The sequence below is a fragment of the Protomyctophum parallelum genome (genome assembly GCF_964188405.1).
Source record: "Protomyctophum parallelum genome assembly, chromosome: 17".
NCBI lineage: Eukaryota > Metazoa > Chordata > Actinopteri > Myctophiformes > Myctophidae > Protomyctophum > Protomyctophum parallelum.
Genome location: NC_139719.1, coordinates 34,356,292 through 34,376,699, shown reverse-complemented (window position 1 = coordinate 34,376,699; position 20,408 = coordinate 34,356,292). Strand labels below are relative to the sequence as shown.

At 41.4% G+C, this 20,408-nt stretch overlaps 1 protein-coding gene across 1 annotated transcript; it reads right to left on the bottom strand.

The window, feature by feature from the left end:
* Positions 1–1,540: 1,540 nt before the first annotated feature.
* ccz1 (CCZ1 homolog, vacuolar protein trafficking and biogenesis associated) lies at positions 1,541–20,262 on the bottom strand. The gene is made up of 17 exons (XM_083786938.1): positions 20,140–20,262; positions 17,092–17,167; positions 16,887–16,983; positions 16,683–16,780; positions 15,973–16,066; positions 15,798–15,878; positions 15,620–15,667; positions 15,207–15,290; positions 14,279–14,454; positions 12,810–12,891; positions 11,453–11,514; positions 8,819–8,930; positions 7,825–7,858; positions 7,029–7,146; positions 3,413–3,571; positions 2,677–2,804; positions 1,541–2,132 (listed from the first exon to the last, which is right to left on the bottom strand). Exons 2-17 carry the CDS (start codon positions 17,103–17,105, stop codon positions 2,077–2,079), a joined length of 1,443 nt encoding a protein of 480 aa, XP_083643064.1. The 5' UTR covers positions 17,106–17,167; positions 20,140–20,262; the 3' UTR covers positions 1,541–2,076.
* Between the last annotated feature and the right edge of the window lie 146 nt (positions 20,263–20,408).

Sequence of the window (20,408 nt, the reverse complement as noted above, 5' to 3'; positions counted from 1 at the left end):
ATGCTCTTTGCTCTCCAAATGACCATCTTTTCATGTGATTGATTTCATGTGAAGATGTGATTCACCATGTTAATGATTTTTTTCAGACCTGCAGTAGTGCAGTTCTAGTAAAGACAGAATCGGGGGACTTTATTATTTCCACACAACAGCTCTAAGGTATATTAATGACATAATAAAATGTTGAAAATGAGTGGAATTTGACCTTTAAGAAAAGGTGATAAATCTGCCAAATACTCATGTGAAAAGTAAGCTGCGTACTGCCTAGCCTACTATGCATTTCTAGGTTATATTATGCAAATCTTGCTTTGTACATACTTTCAGATTCCAAGAAACAAACAGCAGAGGGTGCTGTTGTTTCCTCTTTTTTGCCGATGGATTCCCAGATCGAGTTATGGGTGGCCAGTGGCCACTAATAGTCTGGGCTGGGGACCCATGATAAGGTCCCTGCCTGGTTCCCCTCCACCCTGCCCCATGTTCTTGATCCTCACTGATCAGGTGCGGTAGCCAATTATATTTTAGGTGCAGTAAAGTGATTTTCCTTTTTTAATATAAAATGTTAAATAGCTCTATATTCTGATAGAAGCCACAGTGCATTATACATGTGATAATGCATTATAGACCCAACCTTTAAGTAAAGTGTTACCAAACTGGAACACAAGCCGATGTGTTTTTGTGGGGTTCTCCAATCTCCATTCTGGGCTGGGGACCCAGCCCAGATCTTCTGCAAAATCAGTGATATTCCACTACTTTGCATCTTCAATATACAATCAGAAGTTGAATTCAAGGGTGTTTCTATATCCAGATAAAGTGAACTGTGCAGTGTGGCTGCTGCAGGTGTGGCCAGTTCCCATTGACTGAGATTTATAAACCAGAAAGCTTTTTGATGACTGCAGAGTTTATGTCTTCTGGACCGGTAAGTCCCTGTGTGACTGATTCCTAAAAGTAATGATTGATTGGGAAATGGGAATCTGCAAAAGAAAAATAATTTGTAAGGTGGAATATTTTGTAGTTATAGCAGAGGGACACACGAGAGAAGATTGAAAAACAAAAACACTGTGGGAGAAAATGTGTGCACAGCTGGTCCTACCCACATGTCATGAAGTCAATGAGTTTGACACCGCTGACCTAGAGAGAACACGATCTGCCATTTTCTCAGCTGTAATGGACTGAGTGGGGCCCCAATCAACAGTTACGCACACACACACACACGGCTTATGACGCAGTTGTTTGGTCAGTTTGTGAATAAGATGGACTGGTTTACCTACTCTGCAAAGGTGACCACTGACATCAACTAGATCCGTCGTAGATGAGATTTCCGCAATGCAAAATTGTTAGTGACAAAAGACTTCAGTGTCCCCTCCCTGGCCTGAGCTCCTCCCAGGTTGAGCACCTCCCTCAGTAATATACCCATTAACCATACTTCCCTCTGTGGCATAGTTGCCAGCTAGTGGTTGCACAATGCACACACCACACAGTATCACACACTGTGGCTTTAATGATTTAGAACAGCCATAAAAATACATTTTCTTTATAATCAGAGTAAAATTAGAATTTCTTAATTTATTGAAAGTTTGGGCAGCTGTTTACAAACCACAATACTTTTGTGACGTGATGGTATCTTATTTCAAAACTATACAAGCGCATTAATCAAACATTAAGAAAAGATTTGTGTGTAGGTTTTGGAATCCATTTTGACTGACCATGACCGAGGGTCTCCATTAAAAAAAGAAAAAAAAGAAAGTGATGGACAAGTGATGTCAATTGACACCATCATTAACAGTTAACCAACGAATACCAAGCAATGTATGTACAAGGCAACAAATCAAATTAAGTACATGTACAGTGGAATTCTAAAGAAATTTCAATTTAATTACAATTTGTATAGGTTAAATAAAAATCTAAGAAAATGAGAAAAGCTTCAATTGCAATTATTGCATTACACTGATGCTGTCATAATACCCTTTGATGATGACAGTTTTTAGTGTGGTTAAAACAGTCCATGTGTCTCTTCCCTCCTCTGCTCTTCCCGTTATCTTTCTGAGTCTCTGTCATCCTGAGAGATCTCTGGAATCGCTGTCAGTCCAAGAAGAATATATTGTTGAACTGTGTTGCACAAAGCCTCTTAACTTCCTCTGTATGGGGGGGGGGGGAACAGAAGGGCAGCGATTGTTAGATGGGAGATTAAGTATTGGGACAGATTTATTGTGGTGGCAGGGCACGCAAGTCCACATTGCTAGATGGATGTCACCTGGGGTTCATTTCCATTTGTGTCAGTATGTTCCACAGTGTCAGTATGTTGTAATGTACCGTAATTTCCGGACTATAAGCCGCGGCTTTTTACCCATGATTTGAACCCTGCGGCTTATACAACGGTGCGGCTAATCTATGGATTTTTACAGCTAACGCAGAGCCATCTCAGGCTCTGAGCTAACGTAGCTGCGGCTTATAGTCCGGTGCGTCTTATAGTCTGGTGCGGCTTGTATATGGGATTTTCCCTAAATTTGGCTGGTGCGGCTTATATTCAGGTGCGGCTTATAGTCCGGAAATTACGGTAATTCATTATTTGCCACCATATCCCACCATACTGTACAGTCTACTGTAGTCTATCAGTGGTCTCTGCCACTGAAAACCACTGGACAAAGCTAAAGCAAGGCGAGTCGTTCACATCAATCGTACCGTTTACTTCAATCAGATTGGCATTCTTCTGGTTCAGGATGACGTACAATTCTCTCTGGTCTGACTTCTTGCCAACTACCCAGTAGTCCGTCATAGCTTTTACAATAATTTCTTCATCTTCATCAACTCTGGGGGTTGGGGATAAAAATATGTTAGGTGGACAGTCTAAATGAAATGTTCACAAACCATGGCAGTATACAGTACAAAACTGAGCACCGTTAGGAAGACTAACTAGCAACTGATTACTTTTCATAAATGGGCAATTTATTACACAACCTCATTACATTGTGGCATTAATCTTCCTGAGACAGCTCTTACATATAAATAATGCTGCACCATGGGAATGCCATTGCTCACGCTAGAAAGAGACAAAGTGTGATTTTCACATGACTGTCTCATGATTGCCTAAAAGGCGATTCGTAGTAATAAAGCTATGTGTACTATACCATTATGTATGAAAACATAAAAATAACATTACGTAGGAAAATGTATGTGTCAATCTGAGACCCACTAAATACTACTTTATGAAGGGGAAGCATTAATAAAACACAAAATGCAGTTGTATTGTAAGTACTGTCTTGTGAAACAGAATATATAATCATACTATGCCATTGTAAACTAGTAAGATTTACATGAAAAGTGAATACATTATGCACTCTTGGCACCTTTGTCTTTTATACAAAAAGGTACTTGTAATTGCTTTATTTGAATCCAACAGGTAAATTAAACAAATCACCTGGCAAAGTCACAATTAATGTCTCCCAAGATCTTCATAAGGTCAGGATGAACAGAAGTGAGCGACACACTGGCTGTTTTCCTCATGTGAATGGTGCTCTTCTCTGCCAAGTTCATGTGGTTGAAGTAGATGAACTTGAATTGGGGCTCTTTGTCTGGCCTAGATGGACACAGTAATGAAAAAATACATAAACCAGAAAGACCAGGTATACAGTAGGAAGGAAGATTAAATATCAACAGCATATATTTTGTACATATATACGTGTTAAAGTAAAAGAAATCTTGACATTTGAAGCATACATGCAGCCCTCACCTTCACTTAATGCAGCCCATAGGTTAATATCGGAATACTGATATTATTGATTCCAGCCGTTCCAATTCCAAACATGATCTGCTTTAATTACTTCAGGCTATATTAGTAGCTTAATGACTAGTATTAAAATGTGTTATGTGCAATGTATTTATATTTAAGTTCATAAAGTTAAAGTTACCAAGTTACTTTTCAGGATTCCAATGAAAAAAATAGCAAAAATACTGTCTACAAGCATTTTGAGCTTGTAGATCGGCCATTTTTGCTACTTTTGTGTGACATAGAATGACAAAGTAGGGCATTATTTAGGAAAAGACATTATACAATGTATACAATCTGGAGCGAGCGTGGAAATATTGTGGCCGTCTCAATCATCAAAGTTGCCCATCCCTGATCTGAAGGCAGAAGAAACATTATGATTTAACTAGAACTGCACTCTGTGTAAGAGCCTACTTGTGCGTTGCACACAAGTAGGCCATAAATGGCCTACTTCATGCAGCCACGGCATACGCGTCGGAGCACCAGACAAACAACTTTACTTCCGTGCTCTGCTTTCGCAAGTAAATATTATATTTATTATAGGTTTATTTAATATACTAGATAGTAGATGGGCATCTGCCTTTGATTTATTTATGACTCAAGGTTTATTCAATATTTTTTTAACATTTTGCCAAACCTGCCAAACCTTTTGGCGAGGTAAAGTGTGTTGTGTACTGCATGTGGATTGAGACCAATCTCTCTCGGTCTCTCCGCCTCATGATTATATTGTCACACGCACACCCATCTGTCTTTCCTGAGGCTACTTTTGTCATTCCAAACACCCAGGTATTTAAAAAAAAACTTAAACAAAAGTATAGTGGGTGATGTTTCATGTTAAAAGATGCTCCAGTCCAAACACATTACACAGTTGACACTACAGTACATTAGCTGACCGATTAGCTGATGGCACGGTTCTGCACCAAATTCTGAAACAAAATCTACACCTGCATGAGAAGTGACAAAATCTACAATAATACACGAATTAATTAATAACCTACACCTACACAGTGTCTGTCATCTTTCAAATTTGTTCCACAAAATACAATTCTCTTCCTCTCTCGGTGCATGCTGTCCAAATTATTTGTCCAGTTCACACTGGGCAAATACAAGTAAAATATTCTGCCTTCCCAATGTGTCCCGCTGCAGATTCAACATAGTTAATCTGATGGTGGACATTATGAACATTATGTTCGGGCACAGATTAGATTAGTAACTAATCGATGGCCTGAGAAAGAGAACGTGTTTAAGAGTATGACTGTGTAGTGTGTATTCATGCATCAGAGAAACCGAGTACACATGTATGAATGTGTTAATCAGTAAACTGTGTGTTGTAAGTGTATGCAGTAGCACAGTGCCTGTGTGTGTGTGTGTGTGTGTGTGTGTGTGTGTGTGTGTGTGTGTGTGTGTGTATCACCCTATCTGAGTCTACTCGACAGTTCCGGCAGTCTTGATTGATCAGAAGAGATGGGCTGGGTTCCAGCAGTGGACCTTTTGGGCCAGCATTACTTATTCACTCTATTCTTCACTCGGATGACTAAGAAGAAGCTTGTCAAACTGTCCAAGCCACAGAGTCCAGAGTCTTAGGTTACTGGTCAGCGCTTATCTCCAGTTATCTGTAGGGGTAGCGGAGTTGGAGTACCATGCAGCGTGCCAGGCTCCCAAGTAACACTGGCTGGCCACAACGCTTGTGTTACCCCACAAGTAGTGAGCCTGTGACAATATCCGATGGAGTAACAAGAGTCTCGTCTGACGCCGTCGGCCCTATGTGGGTCAATTCAAAAAGGGATTGAATGCATGGCGCTGTCAAGTGACACTGTCTGTTGGGTATAATCACTGTCGAGAGAAGTGCTTTGTCAAAAAACAAAAAACAAAATAACAAGATAGTGATTCAGGCATTAAGTATTGGGGAATATGAATGGACACTGTCCAGAAAAAAGAAAGAAATATTTAGATTAACTTAAAGACTACATTACCATATATTAGGCTACTTAAGTCAAATTTGGGGTTAGTGCTGAAGTCCAATGTGGGCTTTGCAAAGGTGATATATTTTTTGATGTATTAGCATTTATTACGCATCACTGTCTTGCCACCATCTCTCCCTACCACTAGTCTGTAGCCTTTTGCTCCAGCAGTTTGTTGTCTGTACTTAAGAAATCAATAGAGGGCAATTAACCACACACAGTGCGCAACTTGTCAACCCTCAATGGCCAGGGCCTCAACGAGGTACTTAATGTTAACATGCAAGGCTTGTGTTAACTAACGTGTCACAGAATATAACATGCAAGGCTTGTGTTAACTAACGTGTCACAGAATACTACAACATTATTCGTGTCATTGCCTTTCAAATGAAATGGGTCAGTGGGAGATGCAACTGGAGCAATCAAACTAATTTCCCCTCTGCGCTATGTGGATATTAGGTGTTAAGGTGTAACAGTACAGTATGTTCAGTTGTTGTCGATTGCCACTTTGGATTATTTTTAAACACTACGACAAGCGATTACACCATTTGAAAGCAGATTTTCGTGAAAAGGAAGACAGCACGCTACAGCCCTAAATCCTGTCATGTTGCCAACCGAGAAGGAGGAGCTTGGTTAGTCCTGTTATAATTAAGGTCTTCCGTTTGGGAACACTTGTGAGTAATTGACGGTTGGATGCTCCATCTTCAAATACTTGTACTACTTGTGCCAGTGTACAGTAAGATAATAATCACTCCTATAGTTTTTGTTATTCAGACCCTGTCTCTCCAGCTCTTTAGTACACAGAAAATACATGCCTAAATACGGGTTCGTCCTACCGACTTCTGACATCATTCTGACATCTGCATAGACTCCATATTTGGGCATGCCTGACAAAGAACTCCATATATGGGCATAAAAGGGGATACCGCTGACAACACTTCTGACATCACGATATAAGTGCAGTGTCCGGTGTCGAGTCGTTCACAACCACGGTTGTCCAGAACCACCACAAAAGTCCTCAGCTCCCATGGGCACTGGCACCCCGGGCACCGTTCTAGTTAATACAATAACAAATATTTAATACAATCAGAACTCCCAACTATCCTATCCTCTGGCTCTTCTGCCTTAATCTCATGAGACATTGTTTGGTCACATCATCCTACACACATAAACCACAACATATCACACTGACATGTTACATAGCGACGTGTTTTCAGTGCTATAAAACCAGAGACGTGAGCATTTTGATGTCTCTGAACTTGTGATGAAACTTTTAAGTGGGATTACATTTCAGATTGTGGTCCATTTACCCCGATATCCTGCGATTGATGTTGAACTGCTCGCAGATGTCAGATGCCAGCAAGGTGAGCTGGGGCCCCACAAGTCCATCTAGCTGCTCACAGAACTCCCTCGTCAGCTCCACCGAGGCTAGGGGGGGGGCATATAGAGGCAAGGGAGAGTAACAAGTGGGGCAAGAAGGAAAGAATTAGGTGGGAGGGCTTTCGATGGTATGTCGATCAGCGTCGGGTGGATTAAAGGAAATGTCTCTATGTATATGTAATTTGTAAATTGATTAGCGGTATACTGTGGTTACGTTTGATGCGTATGTATCGTAGCAGCATATGACGTAAGGGTATAACTGGTACAACTAGCTCTCAATGATGACGTAATAAAGATGTGGATTAAAGGACCCAATGCCAGGGTGTAATTGGTTTTCGATGGTGACGATATGTTTTAGTGTCGGGAGGATTAAAGGTAATGACCCTATGTATACAGTACATGTATGTAATCTGACACCACTGCCATATCAAGCACAAGTAGTAGTTACGTCATACGCTAGCACAGCGCATTCACATCAAACGGCGACATACGAAAGCGAAAACTATTACTTGCGCGCTCTGCTTGCGTAAGTAATAACTGTGAACCAGGGGGATAGCGCACTACAGCGGCACTGATGTCAGACTTCTGTGCTCTATTCTGAACAAGGCTGAGTAAAACAGCAATGGCCTAAATCTATAATAATTTGACTGGTTACGGGGCATTCATTTCCACTCAAATGGTAGCTCAATGAAAATGTGACATATGACAAATAGTGTGATTACTTACCGCTGATCATAAAACAAACTGCTGCACTCATTGCCTGGAAAAGAGCAGATTGAACACAGTTTTGAGTACAGAACGGGGAAATATATACAGGCTACACAGATCCGAATACTTCTTATAACTGTCATGGGTGCCCAAAAGACGGAACATTAATCATTCCATAACCGAATGCACGATATACAGGCTGGGAGCGTCTATTGGGCAACATTCTATGTAATTTCCGGTTGGGACGTCATCCAAAGTGGTCCCCCTCCATTTTAATGGATGGGATCGAAAATCTTAAAACGTGAATAACCCTTGACCTAAATCAATGCTTCCAATTCCACAGCTCATCACGGTCCCGTCGCTAGTCGCATTAGAAGTAATCATACCTATGTTGGTTGCTGGTCCTCCAAAGGGTCTTTTGGTTACATGCTATTATATCTAGCGCTGTGCAACCTTGAAATGGGATCTGAAGCTGCAAAGAATTCCATGCTAGAAGACCAAAGAGGTCCAGGTGTTATTTTGTGCAAAAGTGCATTATTGGCTATTTCCGCTAATAAAAAACCTCAATAGGGGTTGGGTTTTTGTGCCACTTGGGATACTAGTGTGCCACTTGGGATACTATTTACATTATGAAGAGAGGATATATACAAAAAATATATTTTTTTGAGCGATGGAAATAAGCAAATTAGCACAACACCCCAATGCCTCATTCAATTAAATTCAATTAATTGAGGACTTATATTAGGGGAAATAGCCATAATAATAAAATAACAACTGGACCTCTTTGGTGGGGACGTAACAACTACAAATAAGGTAAGAAAGCCTTCTAGCATGGAATTCTCCTTTAACATTTCCATTTAAGTTACATTTAATTTCAAATTAACATTTGCCTTCAGCCTAATTCTATTCTTCATGAACATGTTTTAAAGCATTAAAAATAAAGCCTTTTTATGCATCAAGAGATTAAACCAACTGGGGATTTAGCCCGTCATTAGTCAGGCAAACGTGTCACCTTATAAACAATCAGATGCAGTTCCTCATAGTTGTCCTCTGTGTTGACAAATATTCTGGGAAATCTGAATTTGGCCTCGGGATCTTTGAGGTTGGACGGTCCTGTGAGAAACCTGGAAAGAAAGAAAGAAAGAAGGGGGGGGTAAAAACATGAGGCAAATGATTGGCAGAGATGAGATTGTCTGCAGCATGCCATATACCTAACCTACCTATGGTAAAATAAATAAGTGCCTTAAAAGCTATTGCCGTGAGTGCTGGTTTTCTTCTCCGTTTAAAATGTCGTGTCTGACCGTGCACCCGGTAAAATGATTAAAGTGAGTGAGACGAGATGGAGTCGTGCATGCTGCATTCTATTAGAGATGAGATTAAACATTTAAAACATTGACTGAAAGGTAGTCACGCACACATTCCACAACCTGTTCTTGAATATGTCATCCAACTCAATTGAACTGAAATGGAAATAGATGAAAGATTACATCTCTCCTCATCCCAGCCCAGCCCAGCCCAGACAACACGGCTCTGTCTGAGCCTCGAACTTAGTTACAGTACAACTGCTTGTAATGTGACCTAGCACTTGGACGTGAACCTTATTTCATGGATGCATTTTATAAGTCATCTTAATGACTGAAACGTACAGTAAATGGAATTGGAAATCAACGAGTTGCAGTTAACCATAGTATCCTTGGGTTTGAGTCCCACCAGGATCCAAATTTTACATCAATCCATCCTTGCTGCATTCACTTCCCAATAATTTGCTGCATCACACAGCAATTTAACTCTGAGTAAATGGATAAATCAACACTGCCGATTTTACAGTGTATCGCAATTGCCGTCTTATGTTATCTTGTTACAGCTGTGCAGGCAGGATCCCTGCACAGGATCTAGGTCAGCAGAAGTCAACTTGTGTCCTCTGACCACCATATGAGCTCCAATTTCCCTTTAGTCATGGGTCACCTCGGATAACACATGGGTACAAATGTGATGGGATAGCATGAACTTGGACATAGGGATGTCACAATCAGGACATTTTATGTCCAATAATTGTGATTAACGATTGAATAGTGTTTTGCAGCATTGGAGTATAAAAATGACATTTCTGTTTGAGCTTATACACTGTAGGCTTCAAAATCTCAATATAATTGAATTGGCTTGCACTTGCAGGCTGCATATAGATTAAATGCACAATTTAGGCATTTAGCAGACTTAATCCAGAGCGACAACATTGATAACACCTGTACTACATGTTCTTGCCCATTAGGAAACAATGGGTAAAGTGTTTAAAAGTGCAAATTAATTTTCCAAAACATATATGCAAAACATAATGAATTACATTTAAATTCAAAGCAATTTATTGTTTTACTGGAGGTTAGTAGGCTCTGCATCTCTAACAACCCAGCTCATAGAATTCTGGTTATTGTAGAATTCTGGTCGGCTGGTTATTGTAGAATTGTTTAATTACTATTCATATATTATTGCGACAGTAGAACGCATTTACTATGAAAACCTGCATTTCCCGTCTGTCCGTCCGTTTGTCAGTCACACACACCTCCATATATAGTCACGCCTCGTGACCTCACCTCTCCATATATGGTCATGGCCTCATGACATCTTGTGACATCATGACCCTTAAATCTCCATGACATCAAGCCTCGTGACACGTCACGCCACCATATATGGCCATCTCCATATATGAAGATCACGACACTGACCTCAGCTAACCCTGGCTAACCATACATGGAGAAGACCGGATCATCACCTAGATCTGCATAAATGGAGCCGGCCAGCAATCTACATCCGACCTCAAAACCATAGATCTCCAAATATGGAGCTGACCTGTTGCTGACATGTCAGAACAGGTCCTTCCCCACCCGTCCTTCCTGTTCTGACATTCCAAATGTCATCAAACCAAATTCATTCCATATGTTGATCTGACCCCCCATGCCAAAGCGCCAGCGCTCGCCCAGCAGTATTGCCGTCACCCAGGCGGATGAGTGCACGTGACAAGGTCGCTTCTCACCCTTAGGGCGTCTTACTGGTTATATTATATGAATAAAGGATTACACAATTTTACAGGCCCGTTTTAAAACCATGGTGCAGGCAGCAGCGTAGTATAAATTAGGCTCTAGCCCCCTCTCCCAGAGAGAGAGAATAGCAGCAGAGAAACCCTCTCCCAGAGAGAGAGAATAGCAGCAGAGAAAGCTGCATCAACAGTGAAAAGTTGTAAATAATGAAAAAGACTAAACACAAGCAGTACAACCCAGCAACGTATTATTGTTGATCATGTGCGTTTGTGAAGTTAAGCTTTCTTTATAATGCAGAAGCTTTCTTTATAATGACAAAATGATCTCAATAAATTGTTTTGGAAACTCAGCAAGAACAACAAACAATGACACAACAACTGATGTGATTTACATCACATAGGACACTTTGTCCCACAATATGACTGCGTTAACCCATTTTGGGCGGGAACCCATTTTGGTGTTAGCATTATGTCATGCTTTAGCTATTGAAAAATAGCAGATCTACAAGCTCATAGCACGCCACCGAGCTTGTAGGTCTGCTATTTTTTTAAACTGTCAGGATTTAAGACATTTTTAGAATCTGATCTCAGGTCAGAATGGGTTGAAAGGCTCACCTTCCATAGTGCAACAGATTCCCTGCCACTTCAGGCCTGAGTGGAGAGTCCCTGCCAGCCAACTGGGACGGGGAGAGAGTGGAGGGGAGGGGGGGGGGGGGGGAGAGAAGGAGAGACAGACAGACAGAGTCCTCATTACATTGAACGTGAGAAGTACTCATTCAACATTAGTGTGGTTGCAACCAGACTCTAGTAACTGTAACACTTTATTTCACTGGAGTAGTCTTTTGTTTGTCGCATTATACCTCCCACACTTTTGACTGTACGCACTTGAGCCATATGTCGGGGAATCGTGTGCTTGTATTTTGTTAAGAGAAATGTTGTATAGTTTAATCGATATGAATTTATTAGTGAATTAAAATTTCCCATTGACATGAATGGGTATTTTTTCCTCGGAGACTGTAATCACTATAATTACAAAACTTGGAGGATAAATTCATAGTTATCACTAAAATTATTTAACCTATAATTTTATCGGTCGGCCTCATGGTGGCGCTATAACTTTACGTTTTGGCTTATAACAGAATTTTGATATTGCGTATCGTTCGGCCGTAATCGTAGTTAGTAGGAGGGGCCTATATCACAAAAAATGCCATAAATCACAAAGGGAATGTCCAATCCATCCCAAATTTGAATCACATGTCCGGGGTGGCAATTCCATTTTCATCCATAGTGGGCGCCGCAAATGCGAGAAATGTAACCGTTTGTCGCACATGATCTAAGGTGTGACTTGAAATTGTAATTGGCTGGCAATATTAGTGGGAGGGGCATATATATGTAAGCCACTGTGGCAACCAGACTCTGCAATTTTTTTTTATTGCGAATTTTCTAGTTTTATCATACACTCCAAAAACATATCATACACTCACTATTGCTACCATATTATATCTTGAGTTTATTGAAATCATTGCAGGCCCTTAAATCTGGTCTAGTGCAGTTCGGTATGTACAGAATCACATTAGTGACATCACACAGTAGAGGAAACACCTGCAGAGGAGTGGATTTCTAGAGGTCAGAAGAGAGCAGTGGATCTCATGTTCAAAACATTCTATCTCCCCTCCAATCCATCACCTTCCCTTCTCTCGCCTCAATCCAAACAGCTCGTCTTTCACTCAAAATCAACCTTGCCTTCCTAAGTTTATTCCTCCCTCCACCGCTTTAGACGAAACCGGAGGGGTGCCCTGTAGGCGATCAATGCTGCGGTGTCAAGCTGCACGCAATGCGACACCGCAGCTACGATTGCACCCAGGGCAGCCCTCCGCGGATTTGCCTGTAGTCTATACGCGCATGTATCGTATCCCATCTCTTTTTAAACAATTTGACATGTTTTTCTACGACGGCCCTCAATTCTACTCACCTCTGGTTCAGAGTGCCTGGGAAACAATGAGGTGGTCAGATACTTGTACAGGATCCTCATATCATCCTGTTCTAGTCCGCTCCTGCAGTCACAACGACAGACACTAATTAAGCCCTATATCATTTGTTGTACGATACGGTGAACATTCACCCAGGACATGCCCAAATGAGAGTTAACACGTCGAAAGTGGTTAACCACTACTTTAAATGCCTCGACACATTCACATCAATGAATACAAGACAAAGGGTTTATTGTTAATAATATGAAACAAGATACATGCACATATATCTGAGGGTGATAGAAAGCTAGATAGGAAGATTGACAAGTGAGAACCAGATGTGTGGTAGATTTGATAATTTGATTAATAAAGGTGGGTATTGATTGATTGATGATTTGTTGAACCTTTTGGTGACTGGCATGTTATATAAAGTGTGCTGCTAAGAATGACCACTGTAGCTGGTGAGAATGAGGCATAGCAATGTGAGTAAATAGCAGTTAAAATCAAGAAATCAAACAAATGTATGCATCCCTCAAAGGCTTTCATATACAGTATAATGAAGGGTCACGCTAAGGCAGTGAAAGCTGCTCTCTGGTCAATACATTAGCGATCACATAATCCCTCCATTCAAGCTGGTCGGCTGACAGTGCAATTAAAACGGCAAGAGATATCAGAATACATATAATGGGGGCACGGTGGCGCAGTCAGACTCGGTAGGCCTTGGGTTCGATTCTTGTTGGGGACGCTGTGGGCAAGTTCTCTCCTCCGCGTCATCAGTGCCCATACCCTAAGTGGGGTTGGCAAAAGGGCCTTTCTGTGTGGAGTTTGCATGTTCTCCTAGTGTACCCTAGGGTAGGTAGTACCCGCCAAAAATATGCAGTAATCCTGGTCTCTAAAACTGCTTCCCTTCGGGGCACCTGATGGAAAGAAAAGAAGCGGCTTGGACTCCTCATGTATTGAAGGAAACATGAGATCAGTCCGTTGCTCACCCCAGGTTGGCAGAGGGAGTGTAGCACCAATTGACACTGGGTGAAAAAAATGGGTTACAAAAATCGTGGGATAAAAATAAAATAATAATAATAATAAATGCATATATAATATCCCACAAAGAGGATTACTGGTTATTTGGGCCCGCCTGTTCCACCCAGCATGTGGTAATGGGATTGGAAATGACAACAATGCCAGCCGCACACTAACGAGAGTGGGGGAGGTGATCTAAAAATGACACACTCGTTCGTACAACGTCTCTGTCGGGTGGAAACCTCATGTCCAAAACTGTTACTTTTCAGGATTCAAATTCAAAAGTATCAGATCCACGAGCTCAAAACGCACCGGCTACACTTTTATGTGATCAAGTAGGGCGTTAATTTACCAAAAAACACAAAGCGTTACAGAAGGTTTCAGCCCGACAGCAACAATAAACTGTCTGATTGGGCAGTTGGGGGGGGGGGTGCACATAAATAGCATGTACCAGATGAGTTGGTCGTTGTAGAGGAAGGCTGTGTATTTGACCAGGCTGAGGCTCTCCTCCACTCTGTTCACAAAGGACTGGATCTTCAGGTATGTCATCTTGTCCAGTGGGAAAAAGCTGATTCCACCAAACACGTCCAGCAGGTCACATGACTGTAGGTGCAGCGTCTGAAGATACTGGTCACAGACACATGCATACAAATTACAAGCACATGCATGAAATAACAGGAGATTGGCCGCACCACAAAAACACATGCATGAGCCAGCGCACACATGAAGACTCAGAAACAGGAGATGGAAAAGAGAGAGGGGTCCATGCTCTCTACAAATGCCCGAGTCACCCAAGGACACGAGGGGAGGTTCTGACATTCGACCTCTGACATGTACACCACCAGCTCTCACTTTTTTTTTTCAGTCTTCTGCATCTTTGAGTTACATTCTGGAAGAGGGAAGCCCAAGAAAGCTTAAGAGGCAACAGAGGGTGTCCTCTTCATTACACATGAATTATTCACGCTCTTTAATAATCTCAACGGGTGAGCCTAAAGCTGTGTCCTTACATCAAGGCGTGTGGCTAGCTCCACACCAATAGGACTAATGAATGTCTGCGTTTATCAAGAATCATTAGGCTATGGCGGCCGGCAGTCTGGCGTGTCTGCCAACACAGGATGATGTGAGTACTTTCCCGCAAAAGTGTCCTGTGTCAACGCCTGTTTACACTGAATTAAAAAAGAGGAGCTAATGTGTATCTGCCAATCAAATGAAAGTGCTACAGTACATCATGAAGTAGACATTTAGTATCAGGCAGTAACAGGTATAATTGACTTTCATACCAACATAAAGTAGTTATATGACATATGAGTCATATGCTAATATTTATGATGCTAATATTTATGAGTCAGTGTAGGGATAGATGTGTTTCATCTTCTTACCCTGTAGAAGAACTTCTCGAGCTTCTGGATGAGAAGCTCCACTCCGCCTGCCTCCATCGCTCTGCTGAATGTGCCATTGAAGAGCTACAGCATTTAAAATAACAACGTTAATGTCTTACATATAAAGTGCAAAGCCCTTGTGCCACTAAGGGTCAGTGCCAATCAGAAAATGAGGCTTGGAGGTAAGCGCAAGCGATTGGATTTCTGAGTACACTACACGCAGTAGTTCATTGGTGTTTGTTCACTGGATAAGCCCTAGAATACCTCCAGAGCATTTATAACAAATTAACAATACAATGGTTGCATGAGGTATAGAATTCTGGTAAATGTCTGCATTTCTGAAGAGCATCTCTGTTAGCCAGGCAAAACTGGCTTGCTGTGAAAGTATTAAAAAGCAATCTGGTGCTGCTTACCTTGTACATACTGTAGCATTGCCTTAAGACTGCACCATAAACTGTGTCCTGTGGATGGAACTTACAGTAAGGCTATGTATGGACAGCATTTTCCAAATAAAACATACACACAAAGCCTGAGTTGGAGCAGTTAGCACAGCTCAAGAAATAAGCAAACAAAAGTTACTTGAAGACCTACAAGAATCTCTTCTTCTTGATATTCTACTGTAGGTGGTTTCCCATCTTTGTTTGGTTTCTCTACCATTGGGTTTCGCACAACCTGCAAATGCAAGTAAAAACAGAACCATTATTATGTCTAGAATACAAACACCTTATGCATTACAAGTAAAGACAGTGAGAGTTTTTTTTTGTACCATGACTACCCAGAAACTGTCCTCTGGCTCGAAGAAGAATTGCCGGTTCTTCTGTGTATGTAGAGACTTCGCTGGTTTTGTCGGACAAAATGTCCTGAAACACACAAAAAATAGAAAACTGTTTTATTAGTACTAGAGGTTCAGGCCACTATGCAGCCCTCACATCTAGAGTTCAGGACGCGACACGGCCCTTACACCTACCGATCCGACCGATATGCCATTGCCATGGTGATATCTGTATCCGTCAGTCCTTGTCCCTTTTAATATAGAATTGCAGAAAAACGCTTTCCAAATAAACCATGTCTCTAATATACATGAACTTCTTATGTGTAGCATATCTCACAAAATACATGGAACATCAATGAAAAATGGTTATTGGAATGAAGTATTAGTTCTTGATATGCGTGTGTGTGTGTGTGTGTGTGTGTGTGTGTGTGTGTGTGTGTGTGTGTGTGTAGGGGGGGGGGTGACTTCTGTGGGCAGTGGCATTATGTTGGCGAAATTGTGTTAAATTTTTAATTGGACGAACTTAAGTCTTTATCCAAGATACAGTAATTGTTTTTAGTATGAAGAAAAAAGAAACGATCCGGGCACTCAAGGCTAAAATGAGGATAGCCTTTTTTATGCCAAAACATTGTTTGTAGTAAGTCAGTCACTGAGAGAAGTACAGCAGTGATTTTACACTCTTCAGATTCAAGAGCTATCTCTACCTGGTAAACTGTACAATGGCTTCACAGAGACCCACATTCCGGATCTTCTCATTTTTCTCCACCTCACTGGGGTAGTAGAACAGGATTTTCTTCTCCTCCTAAAAAATAAAAAATAAAAAATAACCTTTTAGCAAACGGATCAAGCATACAGTGGTGACATGACGTGTTACAACAAACAAGACACTGTCTGGAAGCAGGACTCACCTCTCCTTCCCGTGGCCCGAATGAAGGGTTATAAACAAAGAAATTAAGCAGAGATGGAGTGTACTGTTTCTCTTGCATTCCTGAGGCCATTCTCGGACTGCAACAGACAGACAGAGGGGAGAAGACAACTTAATGAACAAACTGTTCATACAGTACTTATAGTAATCTTAAAGTCCTCATGCTTTCATTTGACTTGATCTGATACCTGATCATCAGCATTAGTGTGACTTATGTCTGGACTTCCTCTGTTCCAAGGAGAGCGTGGTTAGCATGCCGTGTACCTGCAGAAAAAGATAAATAGATCTCATACTGTGGCAAATCTAAAAGGTGATAATGACCAACTTCTTGTTCACATCTAAATTCTATAGATACAAGTCAAGAGAATAAAGTTGGGAATTTCAACCAATATTGGGTGCCAAATGACGATTAGACAGGTATCAAGTAGGGAATCTGTTGTTCTGCCTCCCATAATCCCAGTAGTGAACAAATTTAAATATCTTGGCATAGATGTGTTCCCGTCTCTTCAAGCTACTGTTAAAAACAATTATAGTGACACTTTGAACAAAATTTGTCTTGATTTAGACAGATGGTCGTCATTGCCCAACTCTCTTCGAGCTTGAGTATCAATCATAAAGATGAATGTCCTCCCTAGGGTTAATTTTGTGAGTTCTATGCTCCCACTGCCACCGCCAGCACAGTATTGGACTAAGATTCATTCTGCTATATCTAAATTTGTGTGGAATAGGAAACGCCCACGTCTCAAACTTTCCTTGTTACAGCGGGCCAGAGCTGATGGCGGTCTCTCGTTGCCTAACTTCAAATTATATTATTGGGCTTTCACTCTTCGCCCCCTTTTAAGATATTTCGACTCAACTATAAAGGTTTGTTGGCGAGAGCTTGAGGAGAGTTTGGTTCATCCTGTTGAATTGAGAGATCTGATCTATTCAAACATAACGAATAATCAATGCAAAGTTCGCTTTGGGCCAATCATTTCTCAGTTAGTAACAGTGTGGAGAGCGGCTGAAAAATTGCGCAAGATTGATTTGAAATGGAATTCGTTTTCCCCAGTGTTCAACAATGATGGTTTGCTTTTGGACAATCGTCCTATTCGTTTTCCCAGATGGAGTTCCAAGGGGATTCATACTTTGGGTGATTTATTTGATGTTAATGGTTTACGTTCTTTCCAGAATTTATGTGATATTTTTAACGCAAAGAAGATGGTTTCTTCGCACTGGAAACCGCCTCATACATTGTCATTTCGCCAATGGGCTTTGACCTTTCTAGACATCATTTTTCTAGAAATGTCTACAGCAAGATTGCATGGTGCAAAAGAGGAAAACATTGAGATTTGGTCTGGTATTGCAGATTTGGTTAAGGGCATGGTTTAATCATTATTAAGTAATGAGTAATGACATTTTGTGGCTTCTTTGGTCTCGGGGGGGGAGGGGTGGGTGGGATTGTTTGTTTTTGTGTTCCTTGCTTTTGCTGTTATGTGTTGTTTTATATGTGTTTTGTTTTCTTTAAGTCATTCATGTTGTTAACGTGTATTATTGTGATTTGTCTTAAAATAAAAAACATTTGATAACAAAAAAAAAAGATATCAAGTAGGGGTGCAACATTTACTTAATTTAGTCAATTATAAAATCTATAATTAATAATTTAATAAAATAACCAATTAATAATCGATCAACTATGAAACATTGCGTTTTTGACACCTAACTCACAATTCCCGTCACTCTGTCATGACACTCACAATTCCGGTCACTCACCCCAGGCAAGCTCCCAGCTCATTGTGACATCAGTCCCCTGGTCGTCAACCCAGGCAAGCCCCCAGGTGACCAGGTCATCATGACATCACGTGACATCAGCCCCCTGGTCAACCCAGGCAAGCCCCCAGGTGACCAGGACATCATGACATCACGTGACATCAGCCCCCTGGTCAACCCAGGCAAGCCCCCAGGTGACCAGGACATCATGACATCACGTGACATCAGCCCCCATATAAGGTGTCCAGGTCATTGTGATTTATTGATCAAAGTTCATCCCATGCCAAAGCGACCGCACTCGCCCAGCAGTCTGACTCACCAGACGTGCACCCCGATCTGCCCCGGCAGTACGACCTCCACACTCTCATAGAGGAGACTGCCGACGAGCGGAACTGAATTTTATATTATTTTTTAATGTGTTTTGGGGGAGACTAGACATACTGGTAAGTGCAGTACGGTAGTCCGGCCTTACAGTACATGTGATAAAAGCGTGCATTGTCATTCGCTCAGGCTTGAGAGAAACAGTCTATGCCAGGGGTGCCAAAAAGGTAGATCGTGATCTACCAGTAGATCACAGGCTGTGTGATCTGAGTGTCTGAGTGTTTTGCACCATGATCAGTATTTCAAATGTATGTACAAAAAAACCCTACCAATTCCATTTCCCCCTCTATTTCCCATTACTAGTGCATTTGTCTTGTACTACCCACTATTTTCTGCAATGGGATAATTCTTTTTTTGGTGGGTAGATCTGGTTGAGCCAGTCATTTTTAAACTGAATGTAGCTCTCAGGTCTAAAAAGTGTGGGCACCCCTGGTCTATGCAGCTTTGGTGACGTTCCTGATGTGAGTGAGACTCAAAGTTCAAATCATAATAGAGTATAACGCATAGGCTACGTTTTTTGCTTGGTGACTTGGTGTAAATTTAATGCCAAAGATTGTAGACAGATTCTCTCTGGGACTTAGCACCAATAATAACCAGTACTTGGATTTTGTCCGGGGTCAGCTGAGCCATTCATGTGCCTTTAACATAAAATACAGTTAAACGGCTTTGTGTCATCAGAAGACACAGTAACATAACGTTGTGTATCATCACAGCTAGCATAGCTGTGTAAATTGATGTCGTGCCTCCTGGTGATTCCCAAGGGGCAGCAGATCACTACAACGATTGTGTTACTTACAAGCGAAACCCCAAGCCTGCCTACAGCAACGCCAGGCCTAGATTAGAACGGGGTCGCAAACTTGGCATAGTTCATCTTTTGTTTTTCCATACTTGACTCTTGCAATTATGACGACAAAGACATCTATTGTGGTCGGTTAGCAAAGCAGTGAGTGAGTACAACAACATGTAGCAATTAGCCAACGTTAGGTGCTCAATTTGTGTGTAGCTATTCAAGTTAGCTATGACACCAGCAGCAGCAGCTATGTTTCCATTGAGTACAGCTCGCTGAAACACACTTTTTCAAATGACAACAAAACTGTAATACTCACTTTACGGTGCATACATTTGGAAACATTCAGAATGTTCGGGGTCGTAGTTTCTGCGAAGATAACTGTGAAAGTTGAGTAAATTAGATTTAGAAAGAGAAGCCGCTTACTTCCTGGTACAGCTTCTGACAGCTATGAGCGTCACACGCACAACTGCCCGGGTGGGTTTAATTTCATCCAACATAAGGTTCCACTATAAAATCGTCCCCCTAGGGCCTAGGCTCACTCAGAGTCAGAAGCCTATACAACCAGTGGTGGAAAGTACATTTACG

What these genes read in the sequence shown, in the direction of transcription:
- ccz1 (XM_083786938.1), bottom strand. An exon ending in TCGGGCCACGGGAAGGAGAG is followed by an intron (nt 16,781 to 16,886) that starts GTGAGTCCTGCT and finishes TTTATTTTTTAG; the next exon opens with GAGGAGAAGAAAATCCTGTT. An exon ending in AATCTGTTGCACTATGGAAG is followed by an intron (nt 8,931 to 11,452) that starts GTGAGCCTTTCA and finishes CTTTCTTTCCAG; the next exon opens with GTTTCTCACAGGACCGTCCA.